Genomic DNA, 19,046 nt, shown 5'->3' with positions numbered 1-19,046 from the left:
TGCAACAGCTGCCACGACAAAGGCTGGAGAGTTTCCTCCACCAAAAATCTGATCCCTTCTACTAGCAAGTGACTTGTGAGTAAAATCATACATCTGCAATATCTTATTATCCCGAAAATTATAAGCACGATCCATTTGTTTCAAACACCTTTCAACAGGGTAATCCCCAAATTTTTCACATGGTTTACACCCCACAAAATGAGTCACAAGTAGCCACTATGATCACAAAAACCAGGATGATAATTCTCAATCATCTGTTCATAACGATCAACCAAAATCCCCCAATAACCATACAAATAATAATGATTCTCAAAGTAAACTTTACCACCCCGTTGTTGCCCCTACCTATACTACAAACCCTAATGGGTCGTGGAAAGGTTTATAGAACCCTAATAATATATATATATATATATATATATTTTTGCGCATTGAACAGTACCGCGCGATGAACAGTGTTGCGACTGATCTGCTGAAAATAAACGAAAAACTACAAAGAAGGGGTAAACCGAAATTGGGACACGGTTTACCGAAAAAATTTCAACGAATATTGAAATGTTAGAAAAGAGAAACTATAATTATATTCCCTAATTGTTGGGAACTCGGCAGCAGAATAGAGGCGAGATAGTTCAAGGAGGATCAAAATAGGCTCTAGATACCATGTTGAAATTGTGGGATTTTAGAGAAAAGGAGGAGAGAAATAATAAGGATTTGAATATTATTGATAATAGTTTAATGCTAACTTGATTACAAAAGACTCAATACTAATCTCTATTTATAGAGAAACATAAACTCAATCCTAAATCAGGAATAAATCATAATAAATAATGAGAGATATTATAAGATATCTCTATAAATATAAATTGATCCTAGATAATAACTCAAGATACTCTAATATAATATAAAAGATATTATAAGATATTTTCTAATATTCTAACACACAATAAACTGCTTACATAAAAAGATAATTTCCATACAAATTCAGTTCCCACTTAAAACTCTAACTCTTGACCCTCCTCTTATAATATTTAGTTATAAGAGGCGTAACAGTATGTTTCAAAAAATATAAAATTGTTGCAGTATGAAAGGTTTCATATCTGATTCCCTTTCCTTATTTGTTTATTTATTTCTTACTCTTTCCATTCTTTATAATAATGGTAATTGTATCAAATCTGCTCCAAATATCATTACAGATATTTGAAAAGATACTGGGATCTTTTACATTTAATTATCTGCAGAATTATTTTCTAATTAAGAATCAATAGCTGAATATTATTGATTCCCTGTCTCTGTTCTTTTGTAAATCATAGCTGAATATTATTGATTCCCAGGAATCCAATTTACGCATATTTTTCCAAATTTATTTTCCAATGAACTGTGGGAATCTTATATCTCCATGAGAATAGATGTTACTTTTTAATTCTATGAACCCTAGCTTTTCACTTTCTCCTTGTTCTACCTCATTTTATTTTAACTTCAAAAATCCTACAAATTATAATTATTTACAAAACATCACTGTAATACATTGGAAATATATTTACCAAACATCACTGGGAATAATTATTTACGAAACATCATTTGGAATAATATTATAGACCAAACTTCGAAATAATTATTTATTTACCAAACTTAATATTTACAAAACATCACTGGGAATAATTATCCTCATTTGAGACCCTATAATCCTCATAAATTTGCCTATCACTCCAAGGAGTGTGTCTTTCTTGGCTATTCTTCAAGTCACAGAGGCTACAAATGCATCTAATGATGGCAGAATCTATATCTCAAAAGATGTCAATTAGATGAGATTCCCTTGTTCCACACTTTGTAAGTCCTTTGCTGCTGCACCAGCTTCATCCCCAGTGCTGGTACCTTTCAATCCTTCTCTATACTCACCAATTTCATCAACTGCAACCTCTATCTCCATTACACCTTCCCCAACCCCTTAATACCTCACCTATGCCCTCACATATTTCATCAAACTCACCTATTCATTCATCCTTAACTATTCCTAGTGACAAACCAGCTTCTGCTACTTCAAACAGCCTCTCACATGTCCAAACTGCCTCGTCCACTATTTCGCTATCTTCACCTCCCAGCACACCCAACTCAACTCCCTCAACTACTTCAAAAATTACTACACCACCACCTCCTCAACCACAGAGAACTCACCTTAATAATACTCATTGATGACTACCACTACTTACTGAACTTAAAGTCCCTTTCAACAATCCCAATTTATATTGTGACAATCTTAGCATTGTGGCTCTCTCACACAATCCTGTTTTGCATGCTAAGACTAAACACATGAAGCAAGACTTATCCTTTCTACAGGGAAAAGTCATCAGCAAGAGTCTAGTAGTGCAACACATCCTTGCTATTAATCTAGGTAGTTAATCCCAGATAGCGGCGTGTTGCGGCCAACCCCGAAAACCGGGATTACCTCTATTTTTTTGGACAAATTATATGAATAATAGTATAAGAGAGAAAAAGAACAGAGTAACCAAGTAACAAAAGAAAAGAAAAACTAAAGAAAAAAAAAAAGAGAAAGAAGGAAGGAAGGAAGTAACTATAAAAAAGAAAAACTAAAGATAAAAAAAACGAGACGGTGCGACTGGTAGTGTATGAAGCTGGAGGCGGTGCGGCGGTTTGAAGCTGGACGGAAGCTGGTGGTGGAAGAACAAAAGCAGCAGCGATGAGGAATGAAGAATAGGAAGAACGAGGAAGAAGGCAACGTGAACGAAGTAGAAGGGAACGTGAACGAGGAAGAAGGGAAAGTGAAATTAGGGTTAGTGAAATTAGGATTAGTGAAATCTGAAGTATGGAATACCAAAAATACCCCCAAAATGTATTTAAATGTAAGGGTACTATTGGTTTTTCTGGAAGAAAAAAAATCACGTTTTCTGGGTTTTGGGAGCACGCGACCTGGAACGCGAACGTGCCCAGATTGCCCGCGATCGTCCTTTTCCCTGCGCCGCTGCGGCCAGACCGTTCGCTCCGGCGCGATCGCGCGACGAAACGCCGTGATTGACTACCTAGCTATTAATCAATATGCAGGTCTACTGACTAATCCCTTTTCCCCTCTAAGATTTCTTAGTTCTAGAGACAAACTTAAGAGTGATAGACAAAAGTTCTCCATCCTAGAAACCACAAGGGTTTGAATGGGGAAAAAATAGAATTAAGGTAAAGAACAATACTTGGTTGCCAAACAAAGGGTTAGAGCCATAACAAACTGTGTAACTAACTAAGCAGTCAGTTACACCGCCAAACCAATGTTGTCGATCCCAGCATGATTGCGCAATCCCAGAATCCCAGTGCGGCGGACGGCTTGGCCACGACGCGTCTAGTTGTGGAAACACCATTAACAGATACGGCGCTCATGGCCACGAATCGCACCCTAATCGCACATCACTGTCGCAGCCTGACCCCCGTTCTGTGTTCTCCAAAAATCACAGGTTTTTTTGAAATTTTTTTATTTCATTAAAGGGTATTTGGGTGACCAAACTGAACTACAACAGTTCAACCAGCTAGTATAAATAGAATCTAGTAAGCTCTCCCTTGTAACTCAGTTTTACTAACTCAGAAATAATATTCATCTTCGAATTCTCTCTGGACTTCATCTCTCTCAATGGTTTCTGCACCATTTATCTTTTCCTAATTGGAGAAAGTAAACTAAGGAACACAACAAGTCAAGTGTCTTACATGCAATATGCTAAGTGCATAACAAATAACTTATCATTTGCAATTCATACATCTTGCCATTTGCTTCACATGCATCATGGTAATGTGCCAATGTATGGATCATTCAACGGTTGGGCTTGGATCACAATGGTTGGGCCTGGATCACCATCTCTCCCTCCTTAAATTCCTACTCCCTTCTCTTCTTGTCTGCTTGCAGCTTCATTCTATCTCTGGCCTTCACTTTATCAACACATCCAAAAGTTGTTCTCTCTTGCCAGTTACCAGAATGCAATTTTAGTGATGGTAATTCCAGTGTCAGTGCAGGACCTGCAGGTAACTCTAAGAATGGGACTGATGTGATACCGGTGGCAGTGCAGGTAATTCACTGAATTGAAGTACTTGTATTATTCGCAACAAAAGGATTCATCTCTACCAATGGGGCAAGAACTAAACCAGAGTACACAATTGAGAACCAACTCTAGACATTTGAGAGGCCTTTTCTCTCCAACACTATGTGATTTGCAACAAAATTGTTGCTGCCTTACTAACAGCTGTTACAGTTTTTCTAACTTCCATTCTTCTAACTATCTCTCGTTATCTCTCGTAAGTCTTTTTTTTTTTGGTCTAACATATCCTCCTTTAACTAATAGGCAACTATCATTTACCAAGCACATCATTAGTTTAATTTTAAATAGCATGCTCATAAGAAGTTTCATATACTATAATTTTTAAAAGTAAGCAAATAAATACAGAAAATTATTTTAGTATAAGAGTGACAAGCCATCCTTACCGCATTGTAGACGGCTTTAACTTTGGGAAGTTGTTTTGGGCAGATGATCGATAGAGAAATAGAAAACTGTATAAAGAGTATCACATTTAATTAACCATAAGTGAAAATTTAATATCTTACAGCAATAACAACATAGAGTGCTATTAGAAAATAAATAAAACAAAGTACCTGCGGAAACACTTTAGCAACAGCTTCAGCATCATATAGCTGTTTCCCTGGTTCTGAGTCCACTGACTCACTCTGCTCTAGGCTCTGCAGTTGCGGAACATAAACTGGCGTCTGCAATGGGTAAGGATTACTGGCTGCCACCAGGATACAATGCATGTGCATATCCGCACTCTGCTGATTTGGTCCTCCACTTTGAGAATGGGGGAACATCTAACCATTCCAACAGTATGAGTGTTCATAAAAATTTTCAAAAGACATGCTTGAATTACTTGGAATCTATTAAAGGGTATGAACTATAAAGGGCATATGATACTGAAATTCCTAAAGATGTCATGCTTCAAAAAATATGTCGAAGCTATCAAAAAATGATTGAAATAAGCGTAAAAAGATTTGGGCATTATTGTACTATACATTAGTAGCAACCAAGGAAGACACTGAAAGAAATGATTACGAGCACTGAATAGAATAGACTATCCACAATTTGAAGGAAAACTCCATTCTGCGTTTTTCTTCCATTTTTTTTTTTCTGTTCAATCCCCCAACAGTAAAGGATACTTTACACCTACTGGTGACAATCTTGAAATGGCTTGGGAGTGTAATTCTTTAAGGCTTGGGAGTGTAACTCTTTGAAGGACATTAACGACAAAAAAATGGTTACTTGCGATTTTTGTGGGAAGACTTCAAAAGAAGGCATAACAAGAACAAAGAAACATCAGTTAGGGATAAGGGGAGATTTTGAGTGTGATGCATATCGATGAGGAGGATAATGATTTTGTACAAGAAATATCCAATCTTCAGGGTGAGGAAAAGGCCTGATACTGCTGCTGCCAAGAATAATGTTAAAGGCCCTATGGGCGTGCTTATGTTTAAAAGTCGAGCGGTATCTCAGAAGACAACACTAGCAATGGCTAGAAGGAAAACATCTATACAAGATTCTTGTGTGACAGACGCAAGGGATTTAACCATTCAATACATTGCTCAGTCTTATATAGGAATAGTATTTCTTTTAATGTTGCGAAATCAAAAAGCTTCAAATTGATGATTGAAGCTGTTGAGAGTTATGGCCTACACTTGAAGCCTCCAAATTACCATGAGATTAGGGTTCTCTTGCTAAAAAAGGAACTAGTAGAGCTCACCAAAAAAAAAAAATGGTAGAGGGGCTTGAGATAGTGAGAATTCATTATGGATGTTCTATCATGTTGGATGCATGGACAGATCGAATGTCTGCAAAATTGATCAATGTCTTGGTTAATTCTTGAAGTGGGACTATGTTCATAAGGAGTCTTAATGGTTCTGGTCAAGTTAGTCAAAATCGAGATCCTACTCGGGATCGGAAAGGGGTCACAGAGTCGTAAATCAGAGGATCGTAACATGGATCCTAAGATCGTTGGTCCAAGTCTTAAGACTAGTTAATAATGAGAAAAGGCCGACAATGGATAGGGCGAAGGAATCTATAGAAAATACTTTCAATGGAAATGAACTAGGAACTCTGATATTTATGCAAATATACCTAAAATATGGGAGTGTCAACTTCATCGTCCATTGCATGCAACAGACATTAACCCCCAACACTTCTATAGTGACACAAAGGTTGTCAAAGTTAGAGGAGTGACAGATGGGCTCTATGTTTGCATTCAAAAGCTTTCTATAGATACAGATACCAATGATAAAGCTCTACCTGAGTCCTCAACATTACATTCTTGAGATTGAGGTAGCTCAATCAAAGTCAAGTATTGCTATCTCTCAAAGGAAGAATGCTCTCGATATTTTAGAGGAGACATGTCTTAAAGATTGTAAACCAATCGACACTCCTATGCATCCTAATGTAAAGCTCCTTCTTGATCAAGGAGAGCCCTATCCTGATCCCGGTAGGGATCGAAGACTAGTGGAAAAATTGAATTATCTCACCTTGACAAGACTAGAGATATCGTTTCTGGTTAGTGTCATAAGCTAGTTCCTTAATACTCCTTGTGACAATCATTGGAATGCAGTTGTTCGAATTCTGATGTACATAAAAAGGCACCAGGAAAAGGACTTGTTTTCACTAATAAGGGTATTCAGATGTTGATTGGACAGGAGATGTGAGTGATAGACGGTCTACTTCTGGTTATTGTATTTTTGTGGGTGGAAATCTGATTTCATGGAAGGGTAAAAAGCATATTGTCATTGCTCAATGAAGGACAGGATTCGAGTATCATACTATGGCTCTTGCCACATGTGAGCTTAGGAGGTTGTAACATTTATTGCAGGAATTACGTTTTTGAGAGGTTGATCTTATGGAACTTGTGTGTGTAAACCGATCATCTTTACACCTCTCCTCCAATTTAGTATTTTACAAGAGCACAAAGCATATAGAAGTAGAATGTCAATTCATTAAGGAAAAAATTCTCTCTAGAGTCATCAAAACTTCTTTTCTCAATTCTAAAGATCAACTTGGCGATATCTTTACTAAATCTCTATGCGGTCTTCAAATAACTTACAAATGTGACAAGAGGGATGCATAGGATGTATAAATATACATTGATATTGATTGTATTAAGATTTGTTAGTATCCTATTGGATTATAATAGGATAACATTCCTATTTACTATTCATCTCATAGGTATATATAAATATCCGTTCAATCCTTTTCAATGAAATATTCAATTTTCATAGTTAATGAGAAATATTTATTTACAAGTATATGTAATAAACACAATATGTAGCATAATAATCACGCGTAAATAAATTTAACAGGATGACCAAAATGAAATTTGTCAACATTTCAACTCAAAATGTTAGCTCAAATCATAGCCAATTGAGCCATTATGAACCTATTACACCTTTTATTAAGAATTATTAGGGTTTGTTGTGCTTTTGGTCCCTTTAATTTGAGTGAAATATGGTTTCCGTCCCTATAAAATTATTTTTTTAATTATACCCCTATAATTTGAGATTCTCCTACTTTTAGTCCCTTGATGAAAAATTATGGCTAGCTAGATTAGTAATTTTTTTTTACCATCTCTAATTGTTAATTCAATAAATTTATAACACTTTAAAAATCAAAAAACACAACCTAAAAGTTAAAAAGCAGAACATATAGAAGAAAATTATCTCTTTTCATTTGAACCTTCTCGTAGCTTTCCTCTCTTTTGCACCCTCTTTTATTTTTTCACCAATAAATACTTGCCATTGCCACTCCTTGCAATATCCACATCAAACACCCATCTTTCTCATTATATGCATCATAAAAAGAAAATCCATTCCAGTCTTTTATTATTATTATTTGAACTTCGATCAGCTTAATTCAATGGCATATTCAAGAGTTGCATTCCTAGTCCTTCTAATCCCTACCATTCAATTGCCTTTGCTGGAAAAAAATTCTATCAAGACTTTGATATAACATTGGGGGTAATATACTCAACAATGGTCAACTTCTTACTCTGTCTCTTGACAAAGCCTCTCTGGCTCTGGCTTTCAATCCAAAAATGGATACCTTTTGGGTTGAGAGAACATAGAGAAAACGTCTTTCTCTGTTCTTCTTTTCTATTTTTAGGTTGTAATTTTTGTTTTTCAAAGTGTTATAAATTTATTAATCTATCAAATTAAGTAATTAGAGATGGTAAAAAAGTTACTAATTCACCTCAGCATAATTTTTCATCAAGAAACTAAAAGTAGGAAAATCTCAAATTACAGGGGTATAATTAAAAAATATTAAAACAAGATTTCGTCCATATTTTAAGGACCAAAAGCACAATAAACGCTAATTATTATAAGAGGAGAGGTTGTAAATGACCAACCATAATTGTCCACGACAGTTTATGTGTTATTTGTATGCGGTTATTTGAGGCAGTTATATGTTTGTGTTATTCAATGTCTATTAGGAATAATTACAAATAATTTAAGACCAAAATTAGGGAGTTATCCGGAAATTAGTAAGTGGTTAATTGGGTGGGAGAGAACCAAGCTCTCGAAACTTGGTAGGAACCTTGTAATGTGTATTATTTTCTGTGTAATGTTTCTATTTTGTTCAAGTGTGTATTTTTATGATTTATCTCTGATTGGGAACCTTTCTCCAGAGATTATTCAATAATAAATAGTTATCATTCAGTATATATATCAATTGGTACCAGTTTCTATTAGAACCAATTAAGCTAATTTAACCCCTAAACTATGACCATTATCTCTGCATTCACGCATAATTTACCTCAAATACATACAGTCACCATTAAAAGTTAAAAAGCACAGAAATATAAAAAAGTTCTAACATTTTGTAGTTATAACTACTTTCACATATTCTACTAGTAAGGTATTATATTCACTTCAAGCAAATAAAACATAGGAAAATTTCTGCAAACCGCAGCCATTATTGCAACTCATACATCATCTTATATCTCATATGCTAACCATTTTATTTGTTACATAAGAACATTATGATCAAAACAAAATAAATGAAGCCAAGACACATAATAACAAAGAAAAACATCTGTACACATAATATGTGCACTTAATGAAGTACAAAAATAAAATATTATGAAGGAATCATGATCAACATGAATCCTATTAGAATGGAAAGAACAGGAAACTAAGTATATAGAGCATGCATACCATCAGAGCTTCAGCGAGCCCTTCAGCAATTGCTACGTCATTAAAACCACCACCACTAAAGGGTACAGATGATAGCCACTGTAAGAAAACATCTGGGTCTTTTGTCCAACCAGTACGTTGCACGAGGATACCTGCATCCAGTGATGCTAAGATAAGCAAAAATACTCAGTAGATTTGTCAATTGCACATAAATTTGCCAATGTAAAAAGAGTTGGACAGAATTCAAGAATGCTAAAAGTCCAAGAAATTATGCAATGGATGGTAAAATCATGCCCATTTTATAGCCTAACTTACCACACAACCACACCCATTTGCTAGTGTAAAAAAATAAACAGAATTCAAACACCCTAAAATCCATGACTAGTAAAACCTTGTCCATTTTATAGTTAAACTTCACACACCCACGCATGTGTGCTTGAACTGTGGAAATTTTATATGAACAAACAAGTTTAATAATTTTTCCTTCTTTGTCAGTATGTAACAGTTTATTAAAAATTGCTAACTGGGTATAATAAAAAAATAAATCAACTGGCACGGATAGCAACAAGAAGATAATTCTGAAGCTATGCAAAAAAGTTCTGGCATAAACAGCTTTAAAAAAGTGATTCATAAAGCAGGAAATAAGAAAATTAGCAAAACGGTACCAGAATAACACCCATGAGTATTATAAGTGACTAGGGCAAACTCAACATTGGAAACAGAAGGCTTCTGCAAAAAAAAAGGGAAAATAACAAAATCATTAGATGAATCACAAGTCCATCATTACGCAAGTCACAAAGAATTTCTTATTTTACTAGTATGATTCGAAAAAATGCAAATCTGACCTCCCTAAATGACGAGCTAACAAATCATTTTCTCTTTTTTATCTCTTATATTTTTTGGTCATGACACAAGTATTTGCTGCTACTGGTGCCCGGAGAATGGCTTTCACTCACCACCATTGCCTAACTCTTGCCGATGGCTTTCACTCACCACCAATGCCTAACACTTGGCTGCCATTCCATTACACTAAGCCATGGTAGCTTCAACTACCACCTAGAAACTGTGGGCATTGCCTTGCAAGTTGCACCCCCTCCCTTATTTCAAAATCAAACCCAAGCTTTTCTCATTGGATCTGACACTTTTAGAGCATACTTTGTATCAATATCCAAGAGCTACTGATCACGTGACCAACAACCTAATCAATCTAATGTAAAATGTACAAGCCGAGAACAAGTCATCATGGGAAATTGCTAAAATCTTCTCACTTCTCATAACCTCAGTTAGTTCAAACTTTGCTCTCACCTTTCCAATCACACATCTCTCACTATTAAGAATTTATCGTTACTTCCTCCAATTACGAATAAATCTAATAAATGTGAGCCAATTTGGATGTGACAACTCTGTTTTCTTTCAATTACATGCCTCTCAGCTATGTTGTCAAACAGCGGTTGTTAGTGCCGCTATCGCGGTAGCACAAAGTGTCGTGGTGGGTAGCTTACCCCATACACACCATAGCGCCTCATAATGGAGAAGCGGCCATCGCGGTGGTGTTCACGAACAGATTACACGTTTCAACTCACGTGGTTCACGGTGCTCCTAGAGCACAATGCAATTTTGACAACAGGTCAGCAATTTCCAACAACAAAGTTCAGCATTTTCCAACAATAATCTGAAAATTTTGGCAACAGAGATCTAAGTTTTCTGGCCACATCTGAAGCTTTTATCTCGAACTTAAAACACACATAGATCTTCAGGACACCTTTCCCACTAGTTCAAGATCAGAATTGTTCAAATACCAGTTGATATAGAACTGGTAGATACGATAAGGATAAAGGCAATTATAATTAATAAAACTTGTATTATGAATAACAAACTGCAGAACTGAATACAAGTGCAGAAAGGATTACAAACTGTTATAATTCAAATAAGAAAGTGTGTGCTAATTACTAACACATCCTCTAGGAATTAGAGAGCCTAGTCTCTCCCAACCCACCCTTAACCAAACAAAACCCTCGCTATCTCTGGCCCTCCTATTCTCTATTTATTTATAAATTAAATGGCAGTTACAACACAGTTACAGTAGCAGTTACATTATTAATGGCAGTTATTAACAGGGAACTAGTTAAAGAAGCCAAATATAGAAGTTTTGTATTGGAAATAACAATTTTTAAAGTTCTACGAAGTTGAATACACCACTTTCCAAAACAATATTTCTATATTTATTCATTAACACAATCAATAAGCTCCTCCACCATAGGGATATTAGAACTAGTTGAACTTTAATTCTGAACGAATTCAAGATTTTTGTAGAGACAAAGAAAACAAACACAATAAACATATTATCAAGCTTAGCCAGCGTCTTCCATAAATCATCACTAATCAATATCAACTTAAGCACCTCAATAGTGGATGGTGACTTATTCAAGTAATGATTGAAGCTCACACAATCAATTATCTCTATTACAAATGATGAATGCAGAGAAATGCATTGAAATTCAATTTTGAACTTCAAAGAGAGAAATGAAGAAATTGTTTATTGAATCTGAATTAGATAGTTACATCAAAGTGGTTAGGTCCTATTTATAGTCAGTTTTGATGTATTTAGATCGCGATGCAAGTTGTAACTAACTATTGACTCAATAGTCAGTTAGTTACATAGTTTTAGCTAACACTATAGTCTAACAAATGGTTGTTTACTCTATTACTTCCCCTTCAAATCCTAGGACTTCCTAGGACACAATTCCTTTATCTAGAACTCTGAGTTTGTTCCATAGATGTATGAACCTGAGAGGAGAGAGTGGTTTTGTAAGAAGATCAACATATTTATGAGTGGCATGAATGTGTTTGACCAGGAGACTTTTGCCAAGAACCTTTTCCCTTTGAAAGAAGATGTCTAGCTCCATGTGCTTTGTTTTAGCATGAAGAACAGGGTTGTGAGAGAGAGCCACAATACTGAGATTGTCACAATACAAAGTAGGGGTGCTAAAAGGCACCTTGAGCTCTGTGAGCAGGGACTTAAGCCAAAGAATTTCAACTGTTTTAATGGCTAGGCGGAGTATTTAGCTTCAATTGTGGATCTAGCCACCACAGTTTGTTTCTTGGACCACCAAGACACAAGGTTAGGACCAAGGTATATACAAGACCTGAAAGTGAATTTTTTGTCATTAGGGTCGGTCCCCCAATCTACATTAGAAAACTTTTTAGAGACAGAGGTTTGGTGACTGGAGCACGGTGCAGTTGAAGACCAAAGTGCAGGGTCCCTCTAAGACAGCGAAAATTTCTCTTGACTATTGTTCAGTGAGACTCTAGAGGCTAAGACAAGAATTGACAGGCCTTGCTCACAAAGAAACTTAGTTTTGGACGCGTAATGATGGCATATTATAGTGCTCCGGCCACAGACCTGTAGTAAGCGGGATCATGTAGATAGTCTGAACCAAGTTTAGATAATTTGAGGTTAGCTACCAAGGGTGTAGGCAAGTGTATAGCATCACTCATATTGGTTTTAGCAAGTAGATCCCTGATGTATTTTGTTTGGGAGAGAAACTAGCTTCCATTGGCCTGATGAGTGACCTCAATGCCTAAGAAGTATTCTAGGTTACTTAGTTGTTTGAGAGAGAACTGAGTGAGCAGCTTGGTGATGAGTTCCTGAATATGGGACACTGAGTTGCTTGTGACAATAATGTCATCAACGTACACAAGCATGAATATAGTGTGGGTGGGTGGAATGCAAATGAAGAAGGAATGGATCGCACTTACTAGAGACAAAACCAAAGTTGTGCAGAGTTGAATTGAGCCTGTCAAACAAGGCTCGAGGAGCATGTTTGAGACCGTACATAGCCTTGTTTAGTTTACATACTAGGTGTTTGTCATAACTAACAAACCCAGGGAGTTGTTTCATGTAAACCTCTTCTTGAAGAATGCCATTGAAAAAGGCATTATTCACATCAAGATGAGTGATGTGCCAATGTCTAAAAATAGCAATAGTGAGCACAAATCTGACTGTGATTGGTTTAAACATTGGAGAAAACGTCTCTGTGAAGTCAAATCCTTGTTGCTGATGGAAACCCTTGGCCACAAGGCATGCTTTATACTTGAGGATGCACCCGTCAGGGTTTTGCTTGGTACGAAAAACCCACTTGTAGCCAATGGCACGTCTATTTGAAGGAAAGGCAGTCAAAGTCCAGATGTTGTTTCTAAGGAGAACATCATACTCATCCTTCATAGCAGACACCCATTTGGGGTCTTTAAGGGTTGTTTTGTGAGTGGTTGGCTATAATTCTGCGAGAAGTAACGTAGGACTAAGTTTGGGGTACACAATGCCACTTTTGGCTCTGTTGGACATGGGGTGGATGTTGTAAGGGTGGATCCTATGTTGGTAGGGAGGAGGTGTAGGACAAGCAGATTGAGATATAGCATTAGAGGCTGAGCTAGAGGATAGGGGAGAAGGAGTGATAAGAGACAACGATGAGTAAGAGGTTGAAAAGGGTGGAGTGGTTGAGGAGGCAGGAGTGGAAGCACTCTGAGACATTGGGGACTTAAGACTATGTGGAGGTGAGTTTGGTGAAGAGGTACTAAGTGGAGATGTTACTGAAGCTAGAAAGGGGAGATAGGAGGAATAAGTGGTGTTGCTGAACAGACTGGTAGTCATGGAAGATGATTGAAAGGCACCAGAACTTGTGGTAAGGGTAATGCTGTAGTTGGAAAATTGAAAAGGGAGGAGTAGGGAAACCTCATCTCATTGAAGATGGCATCTTTGGAAATTTAGATCTGGCCATCAAAGGAGAGACATTTGTATCCCTTGTGGTTGGATAAGTAACCCAAGAAAACACATAACCAAATTTGTGAGGATTATAGAGCCTCAAATGAGGGTAACAAGCACACCCAAAGGCCTTCATGAACTTGTAATCTGGAATGCAAAAGTAAAGAGTTGAATAGGGGGAATTCATACCCACAACAGTAGTAGGCATTCTATTGATTAAATAGGCAGCAGCCAAAAATGGTATGATCCCAAAACTTCAATGGGATTCCAGCACGAGCTAGTAGGGTAAGTCCTGTTTTTACATGTTTGTGCTTTCTTTCTACTGAACCATTTTGGTATTGTGTGTGTGGACATGTAAGTTTGTGGACTATGCCATGCTGTGAGAAGTAAGAGGTTAATGGTTGGAACTCTCCTCCACCATCAATTTGCATTGCTTTCAGACTAACACTAAATTGAATGGTAATAAATGTGAGAAAGTGGATGATGGTGATGTATACATCTGATTTCAATTTTAGAGGAAACACCTTGGTGAATTTAGTGGAAGCATCAACACATGGAAGTCGATATTTATAGTCAGGATGAAATCATAAGTGCAGGTCCCCACACATCAGCATATATTAAATCAAAGGGTGCAGAGATGTAGATGGTAATCTGTGAACTTTCCTCAAACAACAAGATGCACAGAAATCCAATTTAGATTGCATTGGTATTGGAATATTACACAATGAGAGTGCAGTTTTAAGAGCCTCGTGACGAGGGTTACCTAGCCTATTGTGCCACATGGAATTGAGTAAACAAACCTTTGTTAGGCTTTAGTGTTAGCTATAATTGTGTAACTAACTGACTATTGAGTCAATAGTTAGTTACAGCTTGCATCATGATCTAATAGATCATAACAGACTATAAATAAGACCTAACCACTATAATGTAACTAACTAATTTAATAAACATTTTTTTCATCTTCCTCTCAAAAGTTTAGAATTAAACTTCAATGCATTTCTCTGCATTTATCATTTGTAATATGGTATCATAGCCTATCGATCAAGCCACCCACCATTTATATACACGCACCAAGCCCAATAATGTTGGGCGTGAATGGTGTATTGGAAAAAACTTAAGTCTCACATTGTAAATGCATAGAGTTCTAAAAGAATTTATAAAGAGTGGCACCCCTCACCTTACAAGCCGATTTTGTAAGAATGAGTTAATCCTAAAATAAAACCTAAGAATCTCGAGTTTAACCACTCTATGAGTTGACTCATATAGTTGTTCTACATTATCAGTGTAAACATTTTGAGTGTTTCTCCACGATTATACCATGTGATGTAAGGATCCCCTCCCTTACAAGTCGGTTTTCTAAGAATGATTTAATCTCAATATAAAACTTAAGAATCTCAAGTGTAATCACTCTATGAATTGACTCATAAAGTTGTTCTACATCATCGGTGTAAACATTTTGAGTGTTCCTCCACGGTTATACCATGTGATGTAAGGACGACAACAGAGCATTAGCTTTGGATAAGAAGACGACCATAACAAGCATACAATCTAGTAGTTCATCTCTTTTCACTCATCTCTTTTCAACAACATCGCCATCATCCGCATTTATGAGGTGTTTTTGGAAGCCTTTGATTTAAGAACACTCTTCAACACTTTGTACCAATCCATATCAATTTTATCATTCAACCTTTCTTGGTGAGAGTGGGAGACCAGAAAATAGCAAACTAAAATGAACTTTTTTAACAGGCTTTATTCTTGAAATTAAGCTTGGGAGAAAATCAGCCTTGGAGAATTGAACAATATAAAACCTAAGAATCTTGAGTGTAGCCCCTCTGTGAATTGACTCATATAGTTGTTCTACATTTTCAGTGTAAACATTATGAGTGTTTCTCCACGGTTATACCATGTTATGTAAGGACGACAATGCAGCATTAGCTTTGGATAAAAAGACAGTCATAACAAGCATAGAATCTAGTAGTTCATCTCCTTTCAACAACATCGCTATCATAACATTTATGAGGTGTTTTTGGAAGCCCTTGACCTAAGAATACTCTTCAACACTTTGTACCAATCCATATCAATTTTATCATTCAACCTTTCTTGGTGAGAGTGGGAGACCAAAAAATAGCAAACTAAAATGAACTTTTCCAACATCCTTTATTCTTGAAATTAAGCTTGGGAGAGAATTAGTCATGGAAAATAGGAAGAAAAAGATGCAAAAACAAATAAATCAAAGCCCTAAAATCACAAAACCTAGGGCATACCAAACACGAAAAACACAAGCACTAAAAGCAGCTAAACTGGTGCAAAATAGAAAAAGGAGGGACAACGAGTCATAAACATCTCTCATGAAACACACTAATAATACTGAGGGTTTGGGATTATAGGGAAAAATTTTGCATTTAAAACACAGAGCAATAATATCTTGGCCATGAAAGATATGTTGAGAATGGAAATTGGGGGATGATATATATAGTATCATTCGATAACATCAAGAAAAACTTTGGGATTAAAGCGAACTATTTATGTTGTCAAGCCTTTGGGGAAGGCAATATGCTAATCCAAAGCCAAAGAAAATAACCATTAACCAGCATATATTCACTAAATATGATATAAGATAAATCAAAAGTGTTCAAGTGACGCTTTAGATAATATTATTCTTTCATTTTCTTCAAAGACTGAAATTTTCACTAAAGCACAATGTATACCTGCCCTGATGACTCGTTCCCACAAAGACACCTGTAAGAATACCACAATAGGTTAAAACATGTGGATCATAAAATCTATATAATGATATAGCCTTAAAATAACTTGACAATTATGATGAGAGGAAAATATTGAAAAAATCTGCATATATATATGCATATAAGTATATAAATGGAACCGTACAACATTTAAACATAATGGCTGATGTTGGGCTTAAGGTCTTAAGCTGGTAAGGAAAAGACTATCTATATTAAGCACTTAAGTTAAGACTTCTATTGAATCCCAATAGGCCAAAATATTATGCTTATAAGTACGGGAATAATAAATGTGTTGTCTTCGGTACTCAATAAGATACCACTACTGATTTTCTTTTACAATTCCATGAAGACACTTTCATACAGAAAAAGGTTATATGGAATTTTTGGTGAATACAATATCTGAAGAGTTGAATTCATTTCTTTTGAGCCTTTAGGCATTACCGATAAGAGGAAAGCTTTGAGCCAAAATGCTACCTATGCTGCCAAATGGAGTCTTTGTCTCGAAAGAAGCATTTGGGTCATGGTAGTTACTATCATAAAAATCGCAAAACACAACTAACTTTGGGGATGCCAATACTTATCGCAGGCTGAATTAAAATAGGCATAGAATCCCCTCTGTATCAGTTTCATTGGTATGTCGAACTTTGTGGCTGCCAATACATATTGCAGGCTGAATCAAAATTGGAAGAGAATCTGTATCGTCGTGTGTGAACCATGGAATTGCGAAACCAACTGAGCATCTAACTGTTTCCATGTGAGTCTTGTGCTGCCAATTAGGTCACATAGGGCGATGCCTTACCCGACATGTTTAAATCTAGTATTAGTAAATGTCTACAGATGACAGTTTATCTCCGATAACTCATCCCAGCCTAATAACAATCAACACAATTTGGGTACAATACCAAAATCAAAGGCCTCAACTCCCAAAACAAAGTAAAAGGAAAACCCTAATTTGAATGAATTGAAGAAAATAGAATATTAATATTGATGCCGATACGGATAGAAAAATAACGAGAGATAGAAGTGGAACCTGACGATCTTTTCGATATAATCCATTTGAAGCGTGTCCCAGTAGGGGCCCATCGCGGCGGTGCTTTCAACGACGACGATGAGCTGTTTCTCGGCCATGGTGTTTGAGGCAAAATTGCAAATTCAAACAAACAACAAAAGAGAGCACACAATTTTAGGTTATGTTTTGATGTGAGAGAATGGGGTTTTATATAAGAAGCAGCTTTGGTTTAGGTTTTGATTTTGGTTTTGGCTTTGGTTTAGATGGGTAGTTGAAAAATTGTGGATCACCGTAGAAAGAAGGTGGAAGAAATGGATTATCATAAAGAGGGAAAGAAAATGAGTGTATAATATAATAATACTCGTTTACATGCTTTGAATTGGCACTGCTGTTTAGTATTGCGCTGACGAATTTTTCTTTGTTTGTTTTTGTGACTTTTCGGTATGTTGATGATGGTGGCCAGTGGAGTGGCCACCACGGGAAGCTTTTCGTTTCTCGGTAGTAGTGGAATTCCCTCCGCTATTTTTTCCCGATTTCGATTGATAATAACAGGTTTAATTTGAATACAATGACAGGTTTAATTTGAAGAATTTGGCTTGGCTCCTAGTATAACCGGGCTCCGAAATTCGCAGCACTGCGGATGTACATGGTCCTCTATAATATTTGGAGCTCTTGTTTTAATCTCAAATATTGGACTCAAATAAAACTTGGGGCCTAATAAAATTTATTTGTAGTTTAAAAAGATTTTATAAATCAAAAATATTTTTTTTGTTAATTATTATTTTTGTGGCGGTTACTAGTAAAATATTTAAATTGAAAAAAATTCACTCAAATTAAAATGTAGTTATTTTTTAAAATATTGATGAAGTGTTGTTTATTATTTCTATTATGATTTATTATGTCAGTAAAATATAATTTCATTAAGAAATTATAATACTTTCAGCAACAAAATAATATTTATATAAAAAAAAAAGTAAACTTATAATATTGTTTTAAGTAATATTATACATATAAAATGTTTTTATATTATTTTTAAAAGAATAAAAGGTTTATATTTCAAAATATTAGTGGATTTGTCCAAAAAAAAATAGAAATTATGTTGTTTACATAATATATAATAAATAAAATTTTGAAACAAATATAAAACGTATTGATCTAAATGTAACTATTTTTTATAAAATATTAATAATATTAATGTTTGTTGTTGGTCGTTATAAAAATTTATAGTTGAGTTCGTACAAAATTTTATATACTTTTATTGTCTCTATCTTGATTTATAGGTGGATACGTAAAAGAGATTCATTATTTTCCATCTCTTTGATATATATG

At 35.7% G+C, this 19,046-nt stretch overlaps 1 protein-coding gene across 3 annotated transcripts in view; it reads right to left on the bottom strand.

The window, feature by feature from the left end:
* The window catches only part of LOC101507045 (mediator of RNA polymerase II transcription subunit 25), a 26,433-nt gene extending 8,067 nt beyond the window's left edge, over nt 1-18,366 (bottom strand). For 2 of the 3 annotated variants that reach the window (XM_004513246.4, XM_004513247.4), the window contains exons 1-6: nt 17,739-18,366; nt 16,673-16,703; nt 9,868-9,931; nt 9,224-9,354; nt 4,637-4,846; nt 4,469-4,534 (exon numbers count right to left, since the gene is read on the bottom strand). In XM_004513246.4, coding sequence (XP_004513303.1) covers nt 4,469-4,534; nt 4,637-4,846; nt 9,224-9,354; nt 9,868-9,931; nt 16,673-16,703; nt 17,739-17,836 — 600 coding nt within the window. In that variant the 5' untranslated portion in view covers nt 17,837-18,366. Of the gene's footprint in view, nt 1-4,468; nt 4,535-4,636; nt 4,847-9,223; nt 9,355-9,867; nt 9,932-10,047; nt 10,689-16,672; nt 16,704-17,738 lie in introns of those variants that run through there. The other variant, XM_073365508.1, reaches the window with a different exon arrangement.
* Between the last annotated feature and the right edge of the window lie 680 nt (nt 18,367-19,046).

Source organism: Cicer arietinum, chromosome 2, assembly GCF_000331145.2.
Source record: "Cicer arietinum cultivar CDC Frontier isolate Library 1 chromosome 2, Cicar.CDCFrontier_v2.0, whole genome shotgun sequence".
In the NCBI taxonomy this organism is placed as follows: domain Eukaryota; kingdom Viridiplantae; phylum Streptophyta; class Magnoliopsida; order Fabales; family Fabaceae; genus Cicer; species Cicer arietinum.
This window is presented reverse-complemented; position numbering and strand designations above follow the sequence as displayed.